Source organism: Suillus subalutaceus, assembly GCF_016647625.1.
Source record: "Suillus subalutaceus strain FC151 chromosome Unknown DFJ58scaffold_2, whole genome shotgun sequence".
In the NCBI taxonomy this organism is placed as follows: domain Eukaryota; kingdom Fungi; phylum Basidiomycota; class Agaricomycetes; order Boletales; family Suillaceae; genus Suillus; species Suillus subalutaceus.
Window position 1 is genome coordinate 794626 of NW_024540251.1, and position 25488 is coordinate 820113.

General features: G+C 47.5%; 11 protein-coding genes across 11 annotated transcripts; 9 read left to right on the top strand and 2 right to left on the bottom strand.

Annotated features, from left to right (window-relative positions):
- Positions 1–161: 161 nt before the first annotated feature.
- DFJ58DRAFT_755583 (cell differentiation family, Rcd1-like-domain-containing protein) lies at positions 162–1889 on the bottom strand. Its single transcript, XM_041388073.1, has 6 exons — positions 1483–1889; positions 1258–1413; positions 1090–1196; positions 689–978; positions 564–633; positions 162–515 (listed from the first exon to the last, which is right to left on the bottom strand). The coding sequence occupies exons 1-6, from the start codon at positions 1817–1819 to the stop codon at positions 456–458; spliced, it is 1020 nt and encodes a 339-aa protein (XP_041250979.1). The 5' UTR covers positions 1820–1889; the 3' UTR covers positions 162–455.
- A 519-nt stretch (positions 1890–2408) lies between these two features.
- On the bottom strand, positions 2409–4352 carry DFJ58DRAFT_866001 (kinase-like domain-containing protein; the record flags this gene model as incomplete). The annotated part of the gene is made up of 9 exons (XM_041394173.1): positions 4077–4352; positions 3951–4021; positions 3770–3892; positions 3623–3719; positions 3460–3565; positions 3069–3405; positions 2882–3022; positions 2699–2832; positions 2409–2649 (listed from the first exon to the last, which is right to left on the bottom strand). Exons 1-9 carry the CDS (start codon positions 4102–4104, stop codon positions 2409–2411), a joined length of 1278 nt encoding a protein of 425 aa, XP_041250980.1. The 5' UTR covers positions 4105–4352.
- On the top strand, positions 4168–5200 carry DFJ58DRAFT_755590 (P-loop containing nucleoside triphosphate hydrolase protein). The gene is made up of 3 exons (XM_041388074.1): positions 4168–4415; positions 4474–4676; positions 4729–5200. Exons 1-3 carry the CDS (start codon positions 4235–4237, stop codon positions 5017–5019), a joined length of 675 nt encoding a protein of 224 aa, XP_041250981.1. The 5' UTR covers positions 4168–4234; the 3' UTR covers positions 5020–5200.
- Positions 5201–5929: 729 nt separating this feature from the next.
- DFJ58DRAFT_835955 (uncharacterized protein) lies at positions 5930–7042 on the top strand (the record flags this gene model as incomplete). Its single annotated transcript, XM_041392266.1, has 6 exons — positions 5930–6137; positions 6172–6283; positions 6336–6392; positions 6679–6797; positions 6856–6896; positions 6983–7042. The coding sequence occupies 6 exons, from the start codon at positions 5930–5932 to the stop codon at positions 7040–7042; spliced, it is 597 nt and encodes a 198-aa protein (XP_041250982.1).
- Positions 6954–8344, top strand: DFJ58DRAFT_183311 (uncharacterized protein). The gene is made up of 6 exons (XM_041379086.1): positions 6954–7068; positions 7121–7200; positions 7255–7300; positions 7357–7377; positions 7429–7676; positions 7729–8344. The coding sequence occupies exons 2-6, from the start codon at positions 7177–7179 to the stop codon at positions 8056–8058; spliced, it is 669 nt and encodes a 222-aa protein (XP_041250983.1). The 5' UTR covers positions 6954–7068; positions 7121–7176; the 3' UTR covers positions 8059–8344.
- Positions 8345–9380: 1036 nt separating this feature from the next.
- Positions 9381–11645, top strand: DFJ58DRAFT_909873 (cytochrome P450; the record flags this gene model as incomplete). The annotated part of the gene is made up of 13 exons (XM_041395158.1): positions 9381–9811; positions 9864–10018; positions 10103–10270; positions 10324–10436; positions 10491–10596; positions 10653–10666; positions 10715–10904; positions 10951–11007; positions 11061–11085; positions 11135–11257; positions 11309–11322; positions 11379–11511; positions 11594–11645. Exons 1-13 carry the CDS (start codon positions 9423–9425, stop codon positions 11643–11645), a joined length of 1539 nt encoding a protein of 512 aa, XP_041250984.1. The 5' UTR covers positions 9381–9422.
- A 1486-nt stretch (positions 11646–13131) lies between these two features.
- DFJ58DRAFT_740875 (cytochrome P450) lies at positions 13132–15583 on the top strand. Its single transcript, XM_041387108.1, has 14 exons — positions 13132–13369; positions 13433–13562; positions 13614–13805; positions 13872–14023; positions 14077–14189; positions 14244–14349; positions 14407–14420; positions 14469–14658; positions 14711–14767; positions 14821–14845; positions 14898–15020; positions 15072–15085; positions 15147–15279; positions 15328–15583. Exons 1-14 carry the CDS (start codon positions 13174–13176, stop codon positions 15410–15412), a joined length of 1530 nt encoding a protein of 509 aa, XP_041250985.1. The 5' UTR covers positions 13132–13173; the 3' UTR covers positions 15413–15583.
- Positions 15584–17041: 1458 nt separating this feature from the next.
- Positions 17042–18095, top strand: DFJ58DRAFT_909875 (uncharacterized protein; the record flags this gene model as incomplete). The annotated part of the gene is made up of 3 exons (XM_041395159.1): positions 17042–17064; positions 17116–17242; positions 17293–18095. The coding sequence occupies exon 3, from the start codon at positions 17391–17393 to the stop codon at positions 18093–18095; it is 705 nt and encodes a 234-aa protein (XP_041250986.1). The 5' UTR covers positions 17042–17064; positions 17116–17242; positions 17293–17390.
- Positions 18096–22117: 4022 nt separating this feature from the next.
- On the top strand, positions 22118–22324 carry DFJ58DRAFT_614418 (uncharacterized protein; the record flags this gene model as incomplete). Its single annotated transcript, XM_041380940.1, has 1 exon — positions 22118–22324. A coding segment is annotated over one exon (207 nt), but the record flags the coding sequence as incomplete, so codon positions are not given.
- A 244-nt stretch (positions 22325–22568) lies between these two features.
- DFJ58DRAFT_614729 (uncharacterized protein) lies at positions 22569–22742 on the top strand (the record flags this gene model as incomplete). The annotated part of the gene is made up of 1 exon (XM_041380949.1): positions 22569–22742. A coding segment is annotated over one exon (174 nt), but the record flags the coding sequence as incomplete, so codon positions are not given.
- Positions 22743–23145: 403 nt separating this feature from the next.
- DFJ58DRAFT_755650 (uncharacterized protein) lies at positions 23146–24551 on the top strand. The gene is made up of 4 exons (XM_041388075.1): positions 23146–23177; positions 23226–23555; positions 23777–23861; positions 23896–24551. Exons 1-4 carry the CDS (start codon positions 23175–23177, stop codon positions 24153–24155), a joined length of 678 nt encoding a protein of 225 aa, XP_041250989.1. The 5' UTR covers positions 23146–23174; the 3' UTR covers positions 24156–24551.
- The last annotated feature ends 937 nt before the right edge of the window (positions 24552–25488 follow it).

A 25488-nucleotide genomic window follows, 5' to 3' on the forward strand; every position in this document is an offset into this window, starting at 1 on the left:
ATACATGGCGTTTAACACTTGTGACCATGTTATCAGGCTGCGGTGAAAACGAAGAATGCCGGCCTGAAGCAAATGACAACTGCAAAGTTCAGGTGCGCACAAAGTCCTCAAATAAAGACGACTGTTTTCGTCTATATCCAGATCTGGTTAGTGGAGACTAGCAACCTTCCAGTCTTGTAATCCTCGAGAACCGCATCCCGGTAAATTTCAGGTATTCATAAGGTAGATACAAATGCAATGCTCTACTCAGATAATCAACAATTAGTACGTGTTTTAGATAGCAAGGGCCTGCGTTGGTACAAGAGACAAAAGTGCGAATACAATCACCAGTCGGTCAAGAGGTGGTGACAGTCCGTAACAGTTCGGAAAAAAAGAAGCATCAGATCTCATAAGAGTAGTCCGAATTTTAGGATTCGTGAGTGGGTCGTTTTGATAGATCTAGTTCGGGGCGAGCATCACTGCTCGTTGAGGTTGTTTAAAAGAGTTGTCAGACATCGTTTGGTGACCATGTCTCCCTATTGACCCGTATCAGCGACGCTCTCTGGTGAAGAATGCAGACGAACCTTGAGAAGAACGCTGAATGTCTGATCGCGCAGCGGTTCAGGGAGACAAGCCCTTAGCGCTTCCCTCGCCCTGTCAATCACATCAGCCCCGCCTACCCAACCCACACCTAAAACAAAAAACCCACCTCATATTGTCACTAAGCCTCAAATAACACCTCACGACATGCTTCAACAACCTCACAGCCTGCGTTTCCACCAGCTGATTCACCATATTGCTCAAAACTGTCCCAACGGCATAAAACCGCTCGTAAGTGTGGCAAATGTACGTGAGACCCGTTTCGTCGAGTAGGATCTTTTGGACGATGAAGATGGCGACCGTTTTAGAGAGTTCAGAACCTGTTTCCATTATGCGCAGGCAGAGGGGGATGATTTCGGTCGAGAGGAGAAAGTGGATGACTGTGTTGTTGTCGTTTTGCTAGGGGTTGTGATATTTGGGTTTAGTATTTGAAATTGGAATTGGGATTGGAGGTTGGATTGGGGAGGAATACGTGGAGGTGAGAGAGAGGTGGGAGGGGAAGAGACGAACCTTGACGAGGGCGCCAATAACGCCCAGGGAAGTAAGTCTGAGGTATTCAAACGGCCGCGTTTTCGAGGTCGTGTTCAGGAACGGGTATAAAAACAACGGGATATGCGCTGTCATCGAAACCAAAAAGTCAACCCAAACCCTACCACCCAACCCAAGCACAGAACTCACCATTCAAAAATAACTGTCTCGTGTCCGGATGCGAAGCCACGCACTGGAGCAATGCAAGGGCATTACATACTCGGTTTGATACGTGCGCTGTGAGGTTCGGAGGGGAGAGGAGGGGGTAGACGGATACTATTTCTTGTAATAGCGCTGGCATGATACCTGTACCATTCCAACCAAACCACATCAATCAGCGTCAGTAAACCAACAAAACCATCTCAAAATATGTACCAAAGGAATGCCAAAGCACTAACGCAAGCTCCTCATACTGCTCCCTTTTCTTACTCAACTCTAGCAACGCAGCCTCGCGCGCATTAGGATCAGTGAGGTCAATAACAAGATTATATATCTTGCTCTCTTCTTGAAGACCCATGATGTGCTGGTGTGGGTGCAGGGAGGGCGTATGGCTCTGAGTATGCATGTGTGTGTCGGAGTACCCGGAGAGCGCGGACCCTGCTAAGCGTTGCTGCTGCTGTTGTTGCTGTTGCTGTTGCTGGTATGGGTTGAATTGCCCAGCATGCTGGAGGTATGAGAGCGGTTTGGGGGAGATGAGCCCCGCCATGGCCATGGTTTTTGGTAAGTGTGGTCAGTGATGCGAACCGCTAGTAATGTGCAGTGTGGGTGGGGCGATTGTCCTGACGAGTGTCTGCTTAGTAAGCTAACTTTACAAATATCCGGACCCTACAGCAACGAATCGCGATTAATGGGTTGATAGTATACGCAAGTCCAGGCGTCGTATAGCAAACTGTGTAAATCCACAACCACATGACTAGCCAGCAAACTAGCGCTAAATAGATGAAGAACTGTAAAAGAAAAGAAAAACAAATTGAAAGAAAGACTTGACTCCCCCAAAAACCAAAAGCCAAAGAAAAATCCAATAACTACAAAGGAACGTTCATAGAACAAATGACAATGACGGTATCGGGTGTCAGAACGAACTCGTTTGTGCTATGTTGAACAAAGCGAAGGTATTCAGTGAGCAGCGCACTTGAAGTGAGATGATGATAAGGAATGTGAGCAACCAAGATTAGGTCCCCGAAATGAATGGATGGGGCGAGTATGGGATCGGGTGCGTACATATCGACAAGATACATGGGGGATATATCGTCAGCGGTCGTCATTTCGTCTGGCGGGTTGGGGTGGGGGTGGGAAACGGATCACGAGTAGTTCTTCTCTAGGACCCGGGGCATCTTCTCCATTCGGACATCGTCGCCATCGAACTCGCTTTCGTAGTGCTCGTGTACGACGCCTTCGGCCGGTGAGTCTGTTACGGGCGTTACGGGTCGACTTGATACGAATCCGCCTGTGGAGGAAGTTGCGGTGATCGTTGATACGATCTGTTGATTCTGGGGATAGTATGATCGCCGGAGCATCTTCTTAAAGTCATATGATGCGAACCTATGTTAAATTAAGAGGATACGAGGAAAAATGGGGTGAAATTGCATACTGCTCTTCCATCTGTCTCATTTCGGCACTCAGCGTGTTAACATCTCGCGTCTTCCGTGCTTTAGCCTTCAATGGATTGTCTTCGAGTAACAATTCCTCCAATTCGTGCGATGCATCAAAGTTTGCCTTCTTTGACTGCGGAGGACTTAGAGAGCGAATATTGTTCGGACTAAAAAGGACTCACATCAGGAGTGAACGGTGGCGGTAATTCTTTGGCTTCGAGTGTCGCCCAGTCTATCGGATGGAACCAGGGGTGTCGTTGCATTACTTCATAACCATCATTTTGCTTGCACGTCAGTCTCTTGGAAGGATCGCGGTCCAAGAACTGCACGGAAATCAGCATAAGAGGGTAGGCGGCATGATCCACTCACCCCTTTCAACGCCATCATGCCTGCTCGCGAACATTTCTTATCGGCATCGTCGGGAAAGCGTAAGCTGTCTTTGCTGATGCTGTAGGTCAAGTCGGTATTTGTCTTTCCACGGAAGGGTCTCCGACCGAAGAGAAGCTCGTATGCGCAGACGCCCAGGCTCCACCAGTCGATCGGGTAAGTATAGCCGCGTTTAGCGAGGATCTCGGGAGCCATGTAAGCCATGCTACCTGCAATGCCGGTAAGCATGCGGCGCTCGCTATAATGTACAGCAATATTGAAATCTGTGAGGTGTGCGTGTCCCCGTTCATCGAGTAGAATGTTATCAGGTTTGAGATCACTAGTATGGTAATTATGAAGGGGGTAGACAGATCCGGAATCGGATGACACATACCGGTGCATGATTTTGTGTTCATGAAGGAAGGCTAAGGCTGAAGCTATTTCTGCGACGTAGAAGCGTACTGTGTCCTCTGGTAACGAGCCTAACCGTTCGAGATGGACTGAATGGGTTGAAAACGGACTAAGTGAAGAGGTAGAAGAAAGCGAGGGCAACGTACATCTTAGGTCACCACCGAGCATGAGATCCAGGACGAAGAAACAGTTTTCATCGTCTTGGAAAGCATAACGAAGGTTAACGACGAATGGATGGTCAATCTGTCAGTTGAATGAGTGAGAGATGAAGATGTTGTTGTCCAGGTACCAACCTCCTCGAGTAATCTTCGTTCCTGAATGATATTTGCAACTGCTTTCATCTTTACACACTTTGTCTTGTTAATATATTTCAAGGCATACAACTCTCTGGTCTGTTTGTGCTGGACCATTCGAACCTAGAAATGAGGACCTTGTTCGTTTGGCAGCGAAAATTGAAGTATAACAGGTACAGACCTTTCCAAATGCGCCCTTTCCGACACATCTCAAGAGAACAAAGTGAAAGAGATTAACGTCGCCTTCGAAATCTACCGGCTATAACGATGAATTGGTTAGTTCAAGGTAGAATTAAGGCAAGCATACCTGAGGTCGACAGCAAAAGGGCGCCCATAATGAAAAGGATGGTGGGATTATATTAAGAGGGTAAGGATGAGGGAATGAAGTAAGCAAAAGGGGGGGTATTGTGATATTTCTGTCACGCTCCATGTGACACTGTTTGACTACATTACATAATTCCTGTTATGGACTTATTTTTAGGTATCATAAAAAGTCTTATCGCTGTAGCAGCGCTAGCTTGTATCCCTCAGATATCCATGACTGTCCCTCCTCTAGTCGTATTTGGGCCTTCGGGAGTAGGCAAGGGCACTCTAATCAATCGTCTCATTAAAGAATTTCCAAACTCTTTTGGATTTAGTGTCTCGCGTACGGAGGCTTTCCTTCTAAACCCTCTCACACCATTTAATTGGTTCCCATCCCAAAGATACTACCCGCGCTCCACGTCCTGGTGAGATAGATGGCAAAGCATACCACTTTACCACAGCCGATAACTTCAAGAACCTCATATCTGAGGCCGCTTTTATCGAGCATGCCCAGTTTTCGGGCAATTTCTATGGGACGTCCATTCAAGCTGTGCAAGACGTTGCGGCAACAGGCAAGCGGTGTATTCTCGACATCGAAGTTCAGGTACATTTCTTTCACTCTCTTTCAAGCCCTATCTTCACATGCCATATCCCAGGGCGTCCAACAGATCAAGCAAACGCCCCTCCACGCCACAGTCGTCTTCGTCTCCCCACCCTCCATGACCGTGCTAAATAACCGCTTGCGTGGTCGCGCCACAGATTCTGAAGATGCCATCCGACGTCGTCTTGCAATCGCACGTAGAGAGATCGACTACGCTCGTCAACCTGGCTCGGTCGACTACGTCATCGTTAATGATGATCTTGATACAGCATATCAAAAGTTAAAGAGAATTGCAAACGGAGAGTCGGATGCGAGTGGGGATCAGATGCCTCCCTTGGATGATTAGATTTTTCTATTTATACCCAAAACATTAATATTTGGGCTCATCAATATTTACATCATCCCCGTACTAGCTACATATATATAGATCGGTCCTGTTGGAATGGGACGAGTTTGCAGATGTGCCTGGAGTACATAGCCCCCTCCGCAGCATCCCGTTTAATGCCGCTAGTCTATGGTACGGAACTTCTTCGCCCGGCCTTGGTATTGAAGCCGACGTCAACGTTGCCAACCTAAGTGTTCGCTTTCTCTGTCGCAACCTTGACTCGTGACTGCACGCGCCTCCCAACTCTACTAGGCACAGCATGCACTCTGCCCGGGTTGGACATCAGCCCGACAACATGCATTCGGCACCATTGCCGAGATTTCGTTGGTCCATGACAACCGACCACGACGACCTTGAGAAGGAAAAGCTCTGTTACTCTTTGTCATGTACAACGCGTCTGACGTGAATAATCTGCGCACTCAAGAAATGGACACCCATTCATTAATATGATAATTGAGTTTTCATGTGTTTATACTGGACTGACTGACGGGGCGCTCAGCTGGAGTCCACGTCGTAGGCGTTGCCCTGTCCCTCGTCTTCTTTTCAACGTGTTTATCGTGCAGACTACCCTGGTCAATGTCCGTTGGCAGCACAAGCAAGCCTGCTATCACTACGCAGCATGGCGCCACCTATGGTTTCTAATATTAGCCGTGTTCTAACTATGGGAGACAGGGGGGGCGTGCTATACTGACGGAGCTAGCCTCACAGACCCACAGCCTAATGTTGAGGCAGCCTGCAGGCATGAGTCCATCCTTAGCATTTGACACCATCGACTTGCTTTTAAGTCCTTTGCACGACCCTGTGAGACTATCATTCTACTACCTTTTCGCTCACTAGCAGACAATTCCTGTACTCTGCTCAAATGACCACCATGGTCATGCCTCGACGATACATCCGCATATTTGTAACCTGGTTAAGGCTCATTGTCAAGAAGACTGCACTTCGCTCATACAAAATTCTCTCTATCCTCCTGCGAATTATCCGGCGTTGGCAAGATGTCATGAACAAAAAGAGAGAGAACTTGTCAAGAGCGGGGTTCAGCGTCGAACACTCACCTAATCGAACAAGAGCAGTTGCCGGTTTCTGTGACTCTCACTGTGCCCGTGCTTTAAGCACGTTTATATCGTGAGGGGTACCAATCTGAAACTGACGAAACAAATATCGTGGCTCTGAGCCCCATCACACCCGCGGAGATTAGGCGATGCGACGAGCCGGATGTAAAGGGGTACGCAAATTGAATCTGTTAGGCGCGTTTTCATAATGATCCATATTCACAGTACACCAGGGATTATATATGACCTCGAGGTTGGGGGAGGCCCTTTCGACAATCCAGAGTAAGCATTCTGTTGGGAGAGCTAGCCACATCGTCTCGTAGAGAGCTTGCTCCGATAGCGGGATGGGAGCCGCTCAAACACCCGGAAGGGTCTTTATTTGTCTATCACCCATACAAATCGCCCTCCTGCATGACCGGACTGATATCGTCCATCAGAGAGTTTTCAGTACTAGTGTCCAAAAGTCTCAAATCGCAACCAGTGGGCTTCCGAGCAGGCGCATAATGAAGCACGCAAAGCAGGCATCGTCTTGCCTCCATCCGTCAAGCTAGCGTTGAAGCTCATGCAGGGCGGCAAAAAGTTTGGCTACTACTTTGTTGATCATGACAGACGTCATTTTCTGGTTCAAAAGCCGTACATATCGTGGAGACAAAGCTACGCCGGATGTAGAACGCAAACACCATGTCAGTGAGTTCTTTCTTTAGGGTATCTGGCATTGGAACTTGTCTCATCGCGTTGCTTTCAGGGTATGCACTAGAATCACAGTACTGGTCTGTATGGCCTCACGTACGTACTTTGCCGAAGTAAATGCACTGACACTTTCTCACAGCCCTTCCCTACCTTCTATGACTTACGCATCATGATATTGACAGGGAACACATTTGTTTCCAAACAAACGAGGCTCTCTTCAGGAGGCTGCTGTTGTGACTTAAACAAATCATCTTACATGCTCAGGCAGGTGAGCAACGACTAGTTAGCGGTTTACCCAGTGCCAGAATGACTCGTAATAGAGTAGATCACTACTAGTGAATCCCAATCACCTTTTTCCTCTGGCGATGTTTCAAAGATGCTCGACGTTATGGAGCCCCTTGTGAGTATGACATTCCCCAATCCAGGGTGGCCGAAGTTGTTGATTGTCTTTCAGGTAGTGCTAACAAAGAGTACTTATGAGCACTCTGTGTGTAGTACTGGTAAGCCCAATTACAAAAGTTCAGTTGATTGCTTTTGATATGTTCGTTGATCCCAGCTCAATATATAAAACGAATCTGTGAGCTCATGCTGGTAGTGAGCGCACCCCATTTCCTGATTACTCTGCTAGGCGACGCCAACTTTTTAGTGTCTGGACAATCAGGTGTCCGGTTTGAACCAGGGCCACCATTTTCCCAAAATTTCAGCGCTAGATGGAAAACCTTTTTTAAAGTCGTGAATCTTGTTATGTTTGGATCTCCTGAAGCTCATCGCAAGGCTCTTGACACAACACGGGTCGATGATCGCGTTGTTCAAGTGGAGCGCCGTGAGAATTTAATCGACAGAATCAATTGTGAATGGAATGAATACACAGTATTCGTGAGTTGTACTTATTGCTTCAGCTTGTCCACGAGATTAATGTCTGTGCTAGTCTACTGTGATGCTTGCTGTCAATATCGCGGTCCCATTTGTCCACTCTCAAACGTCTGCAATTCTTGTATCTTATTTGTCTACCCTTTGTGCCACGGGTTCGTTAATAGTCACACTAGTCTTTGCTAGACAAGTCAATGTCAGCCAGCGATACCCCCATAGATGTTCGGTAAGCATCCTCTTCAATCGCTTGACTTTCATCATTTATTATATCCACCACACCCCGCTCTTCATACTTGGGATGCTACGTTCTAGTGAGCGCCTTGAACGCCTTGTCCTGATGCTCAGTCTGCTGTTTACATTCCTGATTTGGGGGTGTGTCTCCAACTAAATACCATGGGGTAGTGATTCATTCCCTCATTCCCTGACGGAATAATATTGTTGGCTACAACACTGTCTATCGTGATCTTCCGCACTTCTGACATCACCACCGTACCAATTGCAATTCCGATTTGGGCCGCTATAGTTATCCTGGCAACATGGCCCGTGTCCGCTGCCCATATCAGATGCCTTCTGCGCAAGATAAGAGTCCAGATCCTGATTCAGTTGCATTTATATCATTCTAGATCATTGGGGGCTAGTGTGACGACTAGAACCCTCCTCTGATGCCGGGGATTTTGGTGGCGTGTGTATTAGTAACTCAATTTCCTGAACGGAAAGGCACTATCATGATCTCGTTGTACACAGGTCGTAGCATAATTATAGTATGAGTCCATGAACTGATGATGACGTTAGTTGAGGAATTCTACCGTGGCAAAATCTTGGTTTTGCCTCAGTTTTCTGCCCATAGTCACTACGTAGTTAATACCGTTTTCGTAAGAACCGTTATGAAGTCTGGTTCATGTGCATTCGTGCCTGGAAATTGAGTGATCAATGGGTCCGAAATTTGCAGTCCTGAGCGATGGCAAAAATATGTGTTCATGAAGTATAAGAAGTACTAGTGTATCATATATATAATGTAGTACTTAATCTGCAGAATGAGCAGGAGATATTGGGATAGTGCACGTGACTGCCGACACAATTGGACTGCAAAGCCGAGCGGAGTTTAGACCTGTGTTTACTCTGTGCAGTGTGTACCAGTACTTGAAAGTTACGGCATGTTCAGAGTCCAGACATGACCACTGATACTGGTATCTTCAAAGATTACGGCAATGCAGTTATCTGCTACTCGTGGCGTATCAGATGTTTCACAAGTCTCTCTCCTAATCTGAAGGTATTCGAGGGGGTGGCATTTCTCGTTCATTGAACTTAGGAGGGTGTGATTGCTGCAAAATCATCATGATAACTTCTGCCCTCAAGGTTTGTGGCTTAGAACGCGCGGATTGATTCCTTGACAGATACTGCAGACAATGAAGCGAAGGGGCTTTCAAGCTTAGGAATTCTCTCCTCACTAGAAGAGTCACTAACTCGTATCAGATGTTGAGCCGAAATTTGCTCCAGGTCGGCTGCAGTACTTGACATGGCAAGTAAGGCTGGTCTCACAAGCGAGTGATTAAAACTCCACGTTACCACATTTTTGGATCGGAATACAGTGCCCAGTTCGAATGGATAAGCGCATTGACGAACACCGCCTAGCATCCTTGTTTCAGAATATCTCCATTCCACGCAAGACCTTTGCGTTACCATTTTTGGGCGTCAAATAACCCCTTTATGAGGCGAACTAACATGTCTTAGGCTCGACTGTAATCCCTCCCCATGCTGTTCACTCATATTCTTGCTTTAGGGATACCGTGTATTATTGCCCTGGTTGTCGCTTCAGGTCTGACTCGCAGACGTGTCTACCCTTTACCTCTTCCGCCTGGCCCTCGTCAGTTACCAATTTTGGGTAACGCGCTGCAATTGGATACTAAACGACCTTGGCTCACATATACTGCGTGGGGGAAGAGATATGGTTGGTGGCAGGTCAATGGCCTCTTTGTCGAGCTCTTAGATTCAATTTCATACCTGATCATAGGAAAAATCATTCACTCCCGTATGCTTGGGATCGACTTGATCATCATAAACTCCGAAACCATCGCGCGGGAGTTGCTGGACAAGCGTTCTGCGAATTACTCTACTCGCCCTGTTATTCCCACCATCGAATTGTATGCATCGCCTGTTTTCATTCATTTTGGTCTTCATTGACTGATGGTGCAGATCTGGAATGGCTTTCAACACCGCACTCCTTCCGTATGGGGAGACTTTACGACAACATCGCAAGATTTTCCATCAAGTCTTCAGAGCCGAAGTCTCGGTCTCGTACCACGAAATGTACTCTCGCCATGCAAATGAACTAGTCATCAATCTCTTAGGTACCACTAGTGACTTGCATCAACGCATTCAAGTGTTCGTACCTAAATCAGTGGTGTCGTTATGATGTATGGTCCAGTTGACAGTCAATCCTTGTGACAGACACACGGCATCCCTAATCATGGCCGTGACATACGGACACCTTGCTGACGGACATGAAGGCCCATTTCTTACCCGCGCGCAGGAATTCCTTGATATTGGAAAACATATTGTTTCTCCCGAGAGGGCTGCCATGTTCACAGCCTTTCCTTTCCGTGAGTGCCTCCTGTCAACGATATAATTTTGAACATTCAGCACGAACTTGTAGTCGAAAAGTTGCCGTCTTGGTGCTTTGGTGGAGCATTTGCCCTGATGGGACGCTGTAGAGAATTAGCTCAACAGCTTTTGAACGAACCCTTTGATGAAGTGAAGGCACAGATGGTACGTTTACGCAGAGCTGTGGATGGAAATTTCGCCTGATCTGTTTGCGTGAAGGCAGATGGTACTGCTTCACACTCATTAGTCGCCGACTTTCTCAGTCAAGCTCACGATGACGCTGACGAAGACACGATGAAGGCTGTTGCGTTGATGGGATACATGGGTAAGACTTTTTTTACCGGGGCAGAGTTCATCCATCGACGTGAATCGGCATCTTAGGTGGCATGGAAACTGTGAGTTGCTACTTAAGCGGTCCTGATTCTTACTTTGACGTCCCGCAGACTGCGTCCGCATTGCAGACATTCCTGCTGGCTATGGTGCTCTATCCTGATGTCCAAACCCGAGCTCGTGCAGAAATCGACCAAGCTGTGAGGCATGATAAAATGCCGTGCCTTGATGATAGGGCGTCACTACCCTACCTTGATGCTATTCTCCGCGAGGTCCTGAGATGGTATCCTCTCACCCCTCTAGGTTGGTCGGCAGTAATATAACTCTGAATCATTGACTCCTGGCACAGGAATTCCACATGCAACATCAAATGATGATGTTTATGGCGAACACTTCATACCCAAAGGTTCGAAGTCGTATGAGTCGAGGTTGCCATTGACTAATCTGTAGTTCGATCAGGTGCGATAGTGATGGTTAATCAGTGGTATGTTACAATGGAGTGCATGTAATAGCTTGAACTGAATATAGCTCAGGGCACTGTCTCGGGATGAAGACATGTTTCCCGATGCATCACGCTTCGATCCTAGTCGCCATCTAACAGTTGACGGGAAGCTGAAGGATCCTTTCATCAACCATTTTGCCTTTGGTCATGGGAGGTGAATATTCCACACTTGCTATCATATTCAATTATTCACTGACCCTTGCAGGCGTATTTGTCCCGGTAGGCTGATTCTTAGTTCATCTGGCAGTGTTGAGGATGACAAATTCCCTTGGCAGGCCGTTGGTTTGCAGAGACCAGTCTGTGGACTGCAGCTGCTGCCATACTCGCCGTCTTGCGCATCGACCACGCCAAAGACTCAAACGGATACAGGATTGAGGTGATGCCGGAGTTCTGCACCGGCATGGTGATGTAAGTGACCTGGTATATATCCAAGAACGTTTGGCTGACTCTGCCGAAGTCACCCTGAACCATTTCACTGCTCGTTTGAAAGCGTGAACACGGCGAGAGAAGGACATCTTCGAGCGATGATGAATTCGAAGTAGGGGTCGTTTGTACTTTTGATGGTCTGTCATATAATAACACATGGTTGTAACAACGGCACAGTCTACTGGATGTAACGTTTTGCAGCCTCTGTCTTTGTCTAGATCTGATGAACAAGATAATTGTCATTGACTCTTCAGAAGTCAGATCCGTTTCCAAAATCTCTTGACCCTCTGTACAAGATAAAAGTCCAGATCCTGATTCAGTCACGTTTCTATTATACTAAATTATTTGCCAAGGGTTAGTACCGTGTCCTTACTAGAACCAGTTCTCATGCCTGATCTGGTGCTGGGATTTTTGGTGGCATGAGCACTTCTTAATAGATCAGTAGTAGCTCAATTTATTGAACGGAAAGGTACTAGCTGTACTTTATCTCATTGTACGCAGGTCGTAGCATAATTATAGTATGAGTCGATGAACTGATGATGACGTTAGCTGATGAATTCTGCTTTGTTCTGCCATGGCAAAATCCTAGCTTTGCCTCAGTTTTCTGCCCACAGCATAGCTACGTAACGGTTAATACCATTTTCGTAAGAACCGTCATGAAGTCTGGTTCATGCCTGGAAATTGACGGTTCGATGGGTCCGAGATTTGCAGTCCTAAGGGATGGCAAAATTTTAGATGCTGTTCATAAAGTATTTATTTTAGCAAGAAGTGTCTCATGAGTCATAATATGTAGTAATCTGCAGAATGAGAATAGTGGCTGCCGACATTTGGTCTGCAAAGCCGAACGGAGTTTAGACTGTCAGCGAAGAAGCTCCCACATGTATTACTTGCTCGCACACCGGGGGTTTCGACATTTTACCACATTTTGCCACTAGTGAAATCACATTCTAAATGCAACCTAGAGCGCTCCAGGCTAGGTCTAGATCTGCTTTTAATTGAAATTTTGCTAGAGGTAAAATGTCCAAACCTCCGATGCTGTCGTGTTCAGACATGCCTGGCACTGAGTGATACTGGTATCTTCAAAGATCACGGTAATGCAGTCACGTATCTGCTACGTGGCGTATCAGATGTTTCACAAGTCTCTTCTCACCCCTAATTTGAAGGTACTCGAGGTGGTAGCATTTCTCGTTCATTGAACTTATGAGGGTGTGATTGCTATAAAATCATAGCTTCTCCCCTCAAGGTTTGTGGCTTAGAACGCGCAGATTGATTCTTTGACAGATACTGCAGACAATGAAGCGAAGGGGCTCTGCTTAGGAGTTCTCTCCTCACTAGAAGAGTCACTAACTCGTATCAGATGTTGAGCCGAAATTTGCTCCAGGTCGGCTACAGTACTTGACATGGCAAGTAAGGCTGGTCTCACAAGTGAGTGATTAAAATTCTAAGTTAACACATTTTTGGATCCGAATACAGTGCACAGTTCGAATGGATAAGCGCATTGACGAACACCGCCTAGCATCCTTGTTTCAGAAAATCTCCATTCCACGCAAGATGTCGTTAACCTCTGAGTTACCATTTTCGGGCGTCAAAGACCCCTTTATGAGGCGAACCACCATGTCTTAGGCTCGACTGTAATCCCTCCCCATGCTGTTCACTCATATTCTTGCGTTAGGGATACCGTGTATCATTGCTCTGGTTGTCGCTTCAGGTCTGACTCGCAGACGTGTCTACCCTTTACCTCTTCCGCCTGGCCCTCGTCAGTTACCAATTTTGGGTAACGCGCTGCAATTGGATACTAAACGACCTTGGCTCACATATACTGCGTGGGGGAAGACATATGGTTGGTAGCAGATCAATGGCCTCTTTGTCGAGCTCTTAGATTCAATTTCATACCTGATCATAGGAAAAATCATTCACTCCCGTATGCTTGGGATCGACTTGATCATCATAAACTCCGAAACCATCGCGCGGGAGTTGCTGGACAAGCGTTCTGCGAATTACTCTACTCGCCCCGTTGTTCGCACCAATGAATTGTATGCATTGCTGGTTTTCATTCATTTATTCTTCATCAGCTGACGATGCAGAGCTGGACTGGGTTTCAATACTGCATCCCTTCCGTATGGAGAGACTTTACGACAACATCGCAAGATCTTCCATCAAGTCCTCAGGGCTGAAGTCTCGGTCTCATACCACGAGATGTACTCTCGCTACGCAAATGAACTAGTCATCAATCTCTTAGGTGCCCCTAGTGGCCTACTACAGCAACACATTCGAGCGTTCGTACCTCATTCAGTGGTGTCGTTGTGGTGTATACTCCAGTTGACAATCAATCCTTGTAACAGATACACGGCATCCCTGATCATGGCCGTGACATACGGACACCTTGCTGATGGGCACGAAGACTCATTTCTTACCCGCGCGCACGAAGTCCTTAATATTGGCAAATATATTGTTGCTCCTGAGAGGGCTGCCATGTTCACAACCTTTCCGTTCCGTGAGTGCCTCCTGTCAACGACATAATTCTGAACATTCAGCACGAGCTTGCAGTCGAAAAGTTGCCATTTTGGTGCTTCGGTGGAGCATTTGCACTGATGGGACGCTGTAGAGAGTTGTGTCAACAGCTTTTGAACGAGCCCTTTGATGAAGTGAAGGCACAGATGGTATGTTTACGCAAAATTGTGGATGGAATTCTCGCCTGATCTGTTTGCGTCAAGGCAAATGGTACTGCTTCACACTCATTAGTCACTGACTTTCTCAGTCAAGCTCACGACGACGCTGACGAAGAAACGATGAAGGCTGTTGCGTTGATGGCATACATTGGTAAGAGTTTTTTTACCAGGACAGAATTCATCCATTGACGAGAATATGGCATCTTAGGTGGCATAGACACCGTGAGTTACTACTTGACCAGTCCCGATTCTTACTTTGACGTCCCGCAGACTGCATCCGCATTGCAGATATTTGTGCTGGCTATGGTGCTCTATCCTGACGTCCAAGCCCGTGCTCGTGCAGAAATTGATCAAGCTGTGAGGCATGATAAAATGCCGTGCCTTGATGATAGGGCGTCACTGCCCTACCTTGATGCCATTCTCCGCGAGGTCATGAGATGGTATCCTATCGGACCCCTAGGTTGGTCGGCAGCGATATAGCTTCATGTTTACATGGCTGACCCCTTCCACAGGATTTCCACATGCGACATCGAATGATGATGTTTATGACGGGTACTTTATACCCAAAGGTTCGAAGTCGTATGAGTCGAGGTTGCCGTTGATTCATCTGTAGTCCGATCAGGTGCAATAGTAATGGTTAATCAGTGGTATGTCACAGTGGAGTCCATGTAACGGTGGCTTGAGCTAAGCATAGCTCAGGGCACTGTCTCGGGATGAAGACATATTTCCCGATGCATCACGTTTCGATCCTAGTCGCCACCTAACGGTTGATGGGAAGCTGAAGGATCCTTTGGTCAATCATTTTGTATTTGGTCATGGCAGGTGAATATTCCACACTTGCTATCACTTTCAATTATTCATTGACCCTTGCAGGCGTATTTGTCCTGGTAGGCTGGTTCATGGTTTATCTGACAGTGGATTGTTGAGGATAATAAATACCCTTGACAGGTCGTTGGTTTGCCGAGAACAGTCTGTGGACTGCAGCTTCTGCCATACTCGCCGTCTTACGCATCGATCATGCCAAAGACTCAAACGGGGACAGGATTGAGGTGAAACCGGAGTTCTGCACCGGCATGGTGATGTAAGTGACCTAGTATTTATTGAAAACTTGCAGCTGACTCTGCCGAAGTCACCCTGAACCATTTCACTGCTTATTTGAAAGCGTGAACACAGCGAGAGAAGGATATATTCGAGAGATGATAAATTCGAAGTAGGACACGTTTGTACTTGTGGTGTAATAGCACATGGTTGTGACAACGGCACAGTGCACTAGATGGCAAGGTGTTGCAGCCTCTGTCTCTGTCTAGATCTGATGAACAAGAGAATTGCTTTCGAATTCATTGATTCCTCAGAAATCAGATCCGTTTCCAAAATGTCGTGACCCAGCGCAACCACTGGGTTGCACACCGTTGATCGGTTCACGGCCATTCCCCGTTGCAACGTTGGTCTACCTGAATATCAGTCAACAGTAATCAATGCACTCGTACTACGGCTTACGTCTATTGAGCCATTCACGGACTTTGCATGGGTCATGCAACTGTAGCGCAATTTATTAAAATTCGCTTTGGAGCATCATAGTCACATAGGCTGACCGGGCAAGCCTCGTAGACCGACATCCTAACGTTGAACCCTGGGGCTGAAGCTTGGAGGGGTCCATTAATAGCTTAGGCAGCCTGAGCTCGTCCTATGCTTACGGGAGAGGAATCCATGCTCCAACGTTGTGCATGGACACAGGGATATGACACACGCATTGTCCAAGCGGTGATTACAGTGAGGTTCGACGGCATGGATACCAAGTATGTTAACCGAACCAATTTTTTTTAATGGACAAAACTTGCACCTACGATTGAATCTCTAGTTGAACATTAATTTCGACAGGGAGCACGAAATGACTGGATTGAGGAGCAAATGCCGTCAGCTTCGTGCAAGTGCAAGGGGCAGCCGGTTCCAGTAAGTAGTAACAGTACTGGTCCGTATGGCCTCACGTACGCACCTTCCCCCGCTTTACCGAAGTAAATGAACTGACACTTTCTCACAAGTCCTGCATTCATGCCTGGAAATTGAGTGTTCAATGGGTCCGAAATTTGCAGTCCTGAGAGATGGCATAAAGATGTGTGCATGAAGTAACAAGAAGTGTATCATACATATGTAGTAATCTGCTGACAGTGAGCTTAGCACAATGTTGGTGTGTGACATGGCAGGACAGAGAGAAATTTCGGATTGAAGTTAGCGCAGTATGAGCAGATAAACTATAATACCCACTTTAGTAAGAACGTCATTCCAAATCTCAAGGCGATCACTATGCTATTGAACTAACCAATTAGTATGCAGTGACAGCAGAATATTCTAGGGTTGAATTAACATGATCAAGTCACTGTGAGTGGTGGATTATGTCAGCGGATATCACTCTGTTCACGTTATTTCAGCTTGTAGTTGGTCGGTTCTAAAATGATGAAAGACTCCAGGCCCAGGACTTGTTGGTTCGTCTGCATAGTATGTCGCTGAAGAACATCTTGAGACAAACAAGCGACAAACAACGCTTGAACAACGCCAAATTTTTCTCCAACTTCAACTGTCGCGGTGCGTCACATTTTACATCTTGGTGCTCAGGGCGACTTTTTCTAGCCTTTTGCTTTTTGTTAGGATCAACACGGAGAACCCGCTAACTGCTCCTTCACTCGGCCCTTACTTAGATGCGCACAATGCTTCAGCACTCCCTACTGCTACATCAGAAGCCAGAGACCGGGATGCCGCCCAACCACGCAGTCGTTCTCGTTCAAGAAGTCCTGGAGCCCGCAGCACCAGTTACCGTAGTCCTCAAAAGGGCAGGTCTCCCCCTCCTAAAAAGCTAACACATGCTCCAATTGTACGTTCCACATGTTCTCCTCATGTTTTGCCAGGCGCTTATGGGGCGAAGAAGGCGCCCAACCCGTCCCAAGTTTTGGGAGTCTTCGGATTAAGTATTAGGACACGAGCGATATTTAGACGAGGAGTTCTCTCGCTTTGGAAGAGTCGAAAAAGTCACAATTGTTTACGATCAGAGGGTACGGTGGTTTCATTTCGTTACCTTAACCCACAAAAACGTGTTTTTCAGTCCGACCGTTCTCGTGGTTTCGGCTTTATAAGAATGTCCAGCACTGAAGAGCTACTCGCTACATTCAGGAACTCAACGGAGCCTTACGTTTTCCCTTCATGTGTACCGCGATTACTGCCGTTCCGATCGCGATAAGGATAGGGACCGCTATGGTTGCGACAACCGTGATTGGTGCGATCGTCGCAGCCCTCGTCGTTGCTCACCTGATTACAGGAGGCGCGGGAGCTACTCCAGGAATCCTCCTAGGGGTGGTAGCCCTCGCAAGGATTATGATGGTCCTTCAGGCACTGGTGCGGCAAGCTCCTCCAACCGGGCTGAAAACGGTGGTCGTTGGTGATGGTTCAACGTCCAGCTGTCAGCGGAAACCCTCTCGAAGGTGTGCCAGTCGTGGTCACTTGTCTCGGTTGTCGATGGGCGAAAGCATGGACAAGAGGTCGTTCGTACAAGCACAAGTGATTGAAGAGGTTCATGGCGGTCATCCTCCAGCAAGCCTCAAGTTGGCAATATTCTCGTTACTTCCCTATCTTGAAAAAGCAAGACATGGTTTCCGCGTTCGCTATCTCAGACAGAAAGCCAAGTTCAAAGTTCATTTCATCCTCGACTATTTGCCTGTATCCGTTCCACTTTCATATCGCTCTACTACTTTGTTCTACACTATCAATTTTCGCTTCCGCGAAGAGTGGCGAGTCCCGGATTGCGATTGCAAGAAAGGTCGGGCACAACAATCCTGCCGCGTAGCGATTCGGCATATGCAGCCAAGGGGATATTGGCAGGCTTGTGGAAGGTTTCACAAACCAGGCTGACCGAAACTTATGTCTACTTATCTACTCGTTCTGACATTAATGATTGCTCAATCAGGAGACCTGGCATGTATGGCGTTATCAATCAAGCAATTGCCAAGTGCATTTTGTGCAGCGTTTGATGAAACCCGGCGCTTCGTTGTCGGAAATCTGACGAACTTTTAGCGAAAAGTTTCGTCACTACGTCGGATTCAAGTTATTATCGACCATCAGAATGCACTGGTTCCGCTGGTTAATCATGGGCATGTGGCGTTGACGCCAACAGGAATAGCATTAACATGCAGCAAAATCATACACATTTCACCATCACGGCCGCGATAGCTAACCTTCAACTCCGAATCGAAGCTCCCCCCTGGATATCTATTCGTACGTATAATACACTGCCATACAATATCGCTATAACTGTACAACAAAGTACTTACTAGTACAAAACAGTATCCGTCAGAAAACCTTTGAATGTGATATACCAGAAATCATTAGACCTGGTGGGTAGCGGTCCAACCCGTAGAGACAAGAAACCGACCCTCGGGTCCATGGACAATATCAACACATGCGAAACGGCACGACTCTGACGATCTGATATGCGCACGCAGGAGGTCGCGACGGCATTTCACAACTCCGCATATGGAGCACCGCACCTTGACACCGATGTGAGTAAGGATATGCCTTGTTAACCCTCCCCTCTTGAGTGTCTTGGAGCAACCTGCCCACTGACAACTTATCTTGGCGCTGTCCGGGCCAATGACGCCATGTCCTCGCAGGTGGGCGGACAGCGCGCTGGTCGTTCCCTCTACGAATATTCCGCAGGGGACTCCCGGGCCTTCTATTTTACACTCATATGCGACGAGTGGTTGACCGCTTCTTTCCACTCGAAAGAAGGCTTCCGGATCCACGTTTAAGGTGTCGAGAGGGATGTGTATGTACGACAGTGGATCGTTGCAAGGTGAAGCTGATAAATGGGGTTGTTAGGAGGATATGTTGTGCTACGGGTCGGTACCAGAAGAGTTGAGAATGTGGTGAGAGGAATTCTGGAATTTAAGAGTTGCAATGTTTGTAGCACTTGCCGTCCGATTGGAGGTATTTAAGCACCAGGGGGTCATTGGCATTCTACCTGCCACTATTAGCATAAATTGCAGGAGGCGGCCTGCGGCCCAGGAATGTACAACCAGCTGCAATGCTGCATGCAGCGATGTGAGAGTCTTTCAAGTTCGTGTGCAGCAAAGTCTAGGAGCCATCCCATCCAGCAAGACTTGGCAATAACGGATCTCACCAATTCAATGTTCAGTTCCGATATCGCACCAGTACTTAGTCGGGCTATTACTTCTTTGGTCATCACTGAGCGCTTGCTATTGGTCCATATCATATGTACAGCACATCTTATCGTGAATTATCCACACAGGATTTATGCATGGCTTTTCAGCACTTTAGAGTGCCACGACAAGTCTACTAATTGGTCGATGCGTTCGAGCTAGAATCCCACGTGCGGGCCCTTAATGATTGAATCGCTGGTCGTTCACGCCACCGCAGTGACTTCAGCAAACCTACCTGCAGTTGGTTAACGTTGAGACCAGGGGTTCTCCAGCTAGTATTTCCCCCCACAAAAGAACACGGTCTGGGACTCTGCGGCAAGTGAGATTTTTGAACTTGCTATCAAATGGATGCAAGCACTCAAGCACTCACTACTAGTAGCACTCATCACTGAAAGCTCGTATTTTTTTGAACGCATCGAGACTCATCGATTGATATTGTATGATGAATCGGAGACCCTAGGACACCATCTACTAGTATGGGCCACCATTTTCTGATCGCAGGGGGTGATGTCCAACGATGATAGTATCATTATTGGTACACCTGTACTACTCCCATACGTTGATAGGGGCACCTATACTGCTGAGATCCCGAGGATCACTGCCAGGTGTGGATCCGGCTACTTAGTCAAAAAAAGCGTCCCTATTCATATTTTTTATACTCACCTCTCACCCCAAGAATATCGGACCCTCCGTGGTGGAACTCTGCACGTAGTACTTGGTGTGCGTGCGTTTGTTTTGATGTAGTCATCGATACCGGATCGGGGGTCATAAGAGCACTCTGTCAGCAGCGCCAATTGTGAAAGGCACCCAATTGCAAAGTTCACGGTGATTCCAAGCTCTTTCAGACAGTCGTGTCTAGAACACTGGGGTAAAGAAACTCCAGGATTATCATAAGAGCATGTTGCCTGATCTAGCCGGGATCTTGATCGTGTGCCTTTTCCGGACCGGGTGAGTTTCTTTCTTTTCGACATGGCAAATAAGAACTTTTAGAAGTTGGTGTGACACGTAGTAAAGGTAGTAGTAAGAGCTACAAACGCCTGAAAAATGTGTACAAGTTGCAGGAAGCCTACCATATACGAACGTCGGGAGCAAATGCCATATCACATATACGTGTCTTTCAGAATACTAACAAACATAAATATTAAATGCGGCTCAGCTAGCCGAGAGAAAAGAGAGCTTCTTTGTTTTTGAACTCGAGGTCTTGGAAGTTATCAACAGAAGCGGAACAGCGGGAAGCCAGACAGTACAATACACGTGTGGTACGGAACTCTCCGGCAGGACACTTAACCCCATGAGTACTGCGGGAATAGAGTTTCTCTGTTTTGAGCTCCTCACCAGAAGCCGACAAGATATTTCAGGGTGGATCAGATACCTACAATGAACTAAATATCATGATGATACGTGCCTCCCTGGCACATTAATCTGGCAGAACACTAACAACCACGTGAGTGCGGCTTCAAGGTTACTGGTAGGTGAGGTAATGGAAAGTTCTTTGTTTCGAGCTTCCTTTGTTACAGAAGCAGATGAGATATTTCAGGACAGTACTAGGTGGATCGGATGCCTGGACTATGATGGTGTTTCGTGACGTGCCTCTCTGGGAGAAATTAATATTCATATGTTGATCATTAGCGAGGGGAATTCATTTCGAGCAACATATACATCATGCTGTGCAGTCACGCGATCATAAATAGTCACATACAATTCTGCCTAGACATAAACTCAACCACAATCAACTACAGAATAATACAAATACAACAGAGTTTTTCAACGTATTCACGCATAACCAGTCAACAGAATCGTGCCACTACCATGGAGTCACGTAACATACCCTTTGAAAAAAAAAGCGGAGCAAGGCCATAAGTTCGCACGGCGAACGGTTCCTAGGTTATGTTTGAACATAATCTGTACCCTAATATTTGTGACGGAGCCGCATAAGCCACGTCACAGGCGCGTGGCAATTTCACCTGGCCCTGCCAGCGGGAGAGTTCCACAACATCCAGCGACATCGATCGGTTCCTGAAAATGCAGGGAAGAATAAAGGTAAGGCTGAGGCTGAAGAGATTCAGGAGCTTAAGGGGAATGATGATTGTGACGATGAGCAGCTAAAAGGCCGCTAGTTAATATCTCCCTCAGGCCCAGGCCTGAGGCCTGAGGGATACTCAATTCGTTGTCGTTTGCAAGTTGTAAAGGAGCCAAACACACACTTCTTATGATACCGTGTCTAGGGTGTGACACGGGTAGGCGTTACCCGGATATCCACCCGGGTACCACCCGCGGACGGAACGTGGGACGGATGGTACGGATGGTGGGTAACTTGGATGGTTCCATCCGCACGGGTACGGGTCAGAGGTCTTGCTAAACACAGGTATCCGCGGGTAGTTAGTACACCAAATAGCAAATGATTTCGGCCGAGCCAAACTCACTACTTGTTAACCGAACTCCCAACCGACGTCAAAATATGTTGGAATCAAGCTCGCGGAGGTATGAATAGGTACGGATATCACCCAGCAGTGCTGTATCATGGTGCTCATCCCATAAACTATGTTTCAGATCAATATTTGTTGTTATCAGAGCATATCAAAAGTTTATATGACTTCTAAGTTCTCGAGGTTTAAAACTCGATGCACAGTAACCAGTCCATAGTAGACCCCATCATCGAAAGCGTATGCTGCACGGCGCGGTGTCCCAACGTCGGGGGCTAATTCTACAGGCGCGCAACAAACAATAACTGGATCTGTTTCAAAATATACAGCGGAGGCTCATCGTGCCTTGATAGCATTGCGCTGTGAGGTCAATAAACGCCCGTTCCACTCCGTCGCCGACCCTCTTTACATTGAAGAGGTCAAACTCTTGCGCCCCGATGTTCAGGTCCCATCTCCACGCACAGTATCACGCGACATCAACACCATCGCACAGCATCAACTAGTAAATGGGCTGCTGCAGGCAGTGACGACGAGGACACTTTCATCTCTCCTGACTCGATTGAGGCATACCTCGATGCTCCATGTGTCTCAAGAACCGAGATCCAGGCTGCGGGCGGAGTTCTTCAATATTGGGAGAATGCTCATGCTACTCGGCCTCGACTGGCTCAAATGGCCCTTGATTTTTTGTCCGCACCTGGTATGTAGGCTTACAAGTGGTATTGGCAGCAATCTAATACTCCGTAGCTTCCTCAGTTGATACTGAACGAGCTTTCTCTGGTGGCCGTCTGCAAGTCAACCATCTTCAACACGGTATCAGCTCCCAGACCTTCAAAGCGCAGGTTGCCGTTGGATCGTGGTTTAACACACCTCTCATACCTGATCTCGGCGCCGCCACAAGTATCATGCGGCAGAAGATGGTAAAGGGCAAGGGGAAAGAGACAGGACAGGTTGATGCCATCGAAATCGACTCTGATTGATAGTGGTTATGCAATATTGTGTACTACCTATGTCCCTGCAAGTCGTATCTACAGTTCCCAACAATGTACATTTTGTCACCCGCGGGTGACCCGTACCATCTGCGGATCCACCCGTGGGTCCACCCGCACCCGTGGTAATCTCACCCGCACGGGTGCGGGTAGGCCTTCAAAGTTCTATCTACCCGCGGATTGAGTACGGGTGCCACCCGGGTGCATCCATGTCACACCCTAACCGTGTCACGTCAGCACTCACTAGCACTCACTTCTGTGAGAGACTCCAGGACTTCGTCGCATATGTCGCTGAAGAACATCTTGAGACAAACAAGCGACAAACAGGGCCAATTTCTTCTTCAACTTCAACTGCCGTGGACCATGGTGCGTCACATTTTCGGTGCCAAAGGCAACTTCTTGCCTTTCTGTTAGGATCAATACGGGGAACCTTCAGTACTTGTGCCTCACTCAGATGCATACAATGCACCAGCACCCGCTACTGCTACATCAGAAACCAGAGACCAGGACGCCGCCCCACCACGCGGTCGTTCTCGTTCGAGAAGTCCTGGAGCCCGCAGCACCGGTTACCTTAGTCCTCCTCAAAAGGTTAGTTCTCCGCCTCCTAAAAGCCAATACATGCTCCAATTGTATGTTCCTCACGTCTCGAAGGCACCCAACCCGTCCCAAGTTTTTGGGGTCTTCAGATTAAGTATTAGGATACAAGAGCGGTATTTAAACGAGGAGTTCTCTCGCTTTGGGAGAGTAGAAAAGTCACAATTGTATACGACCAGAGGGTACGGTGATTTCTTGTGCATTTCGTTACCCTAACCCACGAAAACGTGTTTTTCACTCCGACCGTTCTCGTGGTTTCGGCCTTATCAGAATATCTAGCACTGAAGAAGCTACTCGCTGCATTCAGGAACTCGACGGAGTCGTACGTTTTCCCTTCATACGTATGCTTTCCTTGCTGATCTCCTTCGTAGGAACTGAATGGACGTCGCATTCGGGTTGACTATTCTGTCACTGATAAACCGCACGCACCAACTCTTGGCAAGTTGATGGGACGTCGTCACTCGACTAGGGACATCTATTCAGGGCTCAGGCTGCGACTCTTACCACCGCGACTCATACCGTGACTCATATCGTGACCGTGATAAGGATAGGAACCCCTACGGTCGCGACAGCCGTGATTGGCGCGATCGTCGCAGCCCTCGTCGTTACTCACCTGATTACAGGAGGCATGGGAGCTACTCCAGGAGTCCTCCTAGGGGTAGTAGCCCTCGCAAGGATTGTGATGGTCCTTCAGGGACCGGTGTGGCAAACTCTTCTAACCAGGCTGAAAACGGTAGTCGTTGGTACTAATCGTTCAGCTGTCAGCGGAACCATTTCAAAGGTGTGCCAGTCGTGGTCCTTTGTTTCAGTGGTCGATGAGCGAAAACATGGACAAGAGGCAAGAGGTCTCGTTCGTACAAGCACAAGTGATTGATGAGGTTTATGGCGGTCATCCCACAGCAAGCCTCAAGTTGGCAATGTCCTCGTTACTTCCCTGTCTTGAAGGAAGCAAGACATAGTTTCCGTGTTCGCTATTTCAGACAGAAAACCAAGTTCAAAGTTCGTTTCATCCTCGACTATTTGTTTGTATCCGTTCCACATTTCATATCGCTCTACTATTTTGTTCTACACTATCAACTTTCGCTTCCATGAAGAGTGGGAAGTCCCGAATTGCGATTGCAAGAAAGGTCAGGCACAATAATCCTGCGCGTAGCGATTCAGCACATATGCAGCCAAGGGAATGTTGGCAGGCTTGTGGAAGGCTTCACAAACCAAGCTGAGCGAAACTTACGTCTACCTATCTTGAACGACTCGTTCTGACATTGATGATTGCTCAAACAGGAGGCTTGGCATGTATGGCGTTATCAAACAAGAAGCAATTACCAAGTGTATCTTGCGCAGGCATTTGATGAAACGCAGCGCTTTGTTGTGGGGAATCTCACGAACTCGTCGTAGCGAAAATTTTCGTCACTACGCCGGATTCGAGTTATTACCGATCATCAGAATGCGCGGCTTCCGCTTGTTAATCACCTGGGCATGCGGCGTTGACCCCAACAGTCAAGAACAGGAATAGCATCAACACAAAGTAAAATCAGTACACATATCACCATCACGACCTCGATAGCTAATCTTGAACTGCGATTCGAATCCCCCCCTGGACATCTATTGGTATGTATAACACACTACCATACATTCTCACTATAATTGTACAACAAAGTACTTACTAGTATCTGTCAGAAAACTTTTGAAGGTGATATATCAGAAATCATTAGACCTGATGGGTAGCGGGCCAACCCGTAGGGACAAGCAAACGACCCTCGGGTCCATGGACAATCTCAACAAATGCGAAAAGGCACGACTCTGAGGATCTGAAATGTGCACGAAGGAGGTCGCGACGGCATCTCACAACTCCGCATATGGAGCACTGCACCTTGACACCAAGGTGAGTAAGGATATGCCTTGCTAACCCTCCCCTCTTGAGTGTCTTGGAAAAACCAGCCCATGGACAATATGTGCTGGCGCTGTCCGGGCCAGTGATGCCGTGTCCTCGCAGGTGAGTGGACACTGCGCTGGTCGTTCCCTCCACGAACTTTCCGCAGGGCACTCCCTCTAGTTTACACTCATATACAACGAGTGGTTGACC

Coding starts and splice junctions, on each gene's coding strand:
- DFJ58DRAFT_755590 (XM_041388074.1), top strand. CDS start 4,235: ATGGACTTATTTTTAGGTATCATAAAAAGTCTTATCGCTGTAGCAGCG. Junction 4,416..4,473: donor TTTTGGATTTAGTGTCTCGC/GTACGGAGGCTT, acceptor CCCATCCCAAAG/ATACTACCCGCGCTCCACGT. Junction 4,677..4,728: donor TTCTCGACATCGAAGTTCAG/GTACATTTCTTT, acceptor GCCATATCCCAG/GGCGTCCAACAGATCAAGCA.
- DFJ58DRAFT_740875 (XM_041387108.1), top strand. CDS start 13,174: ATGCTGTTCACTCATATTCTTGCGTTAGGGATACCGTGTATCATTGCT. Junction 13,806..13,871: donor CTACAGCAACACATTCGAGC/GTTCGTACCTCA, acceptor TCCTTGTAACAG/ATACACGGCATCCCTGATCA. Junction 14,768..14,820: donor CGGGTACTTTATACCCAAAG/GTTCGAAGTCGT, acceptor TAGTCCGATCAG/GTGCAATAGTAATGGTTAAT.
- DFJ58DRAFT_755650 (XM_041388075.1), top strand. Junction 23,556..23,776: donor AGTTCTCTCGCTTTGGGAGA/GTAGAAAAGTCA, acceptor TCTCCTTCGTAG/GAACTGAATGGACGTCGCAT. Junction 23,862..23,895: donor TGGCAAGTTGATGGGACGTC/GTCACTCGACTA, acceptor TTCAGGGCTCAG/GCTGCGACTCTTACCACCGC.
- DFJ58DRAFT_183311 (XM_041379086.1), top strand. CDS start 7,177: ATGCTCGACGTTATGGAGCCCCTT. Junction 7,301..7,356: donor GCACTCTGTGTGTAGTACTG/GTAAGCCCAATT, acceptor CGTTGATCCCAG/CTCAATATATAAAACGAATC. Junction 7,378..7,428: donor TCAATATATAAAACGAATCT/GTGAGCTCATGC, acceptor TTACTCTGCTAG/GCGACGCCAACTTTTTAGTG.
- DFJ58DRAFT_755583 (XM_041388073.1), bottom strand. CDS start 1,819: ATGGCCATGGCGGGGCTCATCTCCCCCAAACCGCTCTCATACCTCCAG. Junction 634..688: donor AGGCTTAGTGACAATATGAG/GTGGGTTTTTTG, acceptor TGTGATTGACAG/GGCGAGGGAAGCGCTAAGGG. Junction 516..563: donor CATTCAGCGTTCTTCTCAAG/GTTCGTCTGCAT, acceptor ACGGGTCAATAG/GGAGACATGGTCACCAAACG.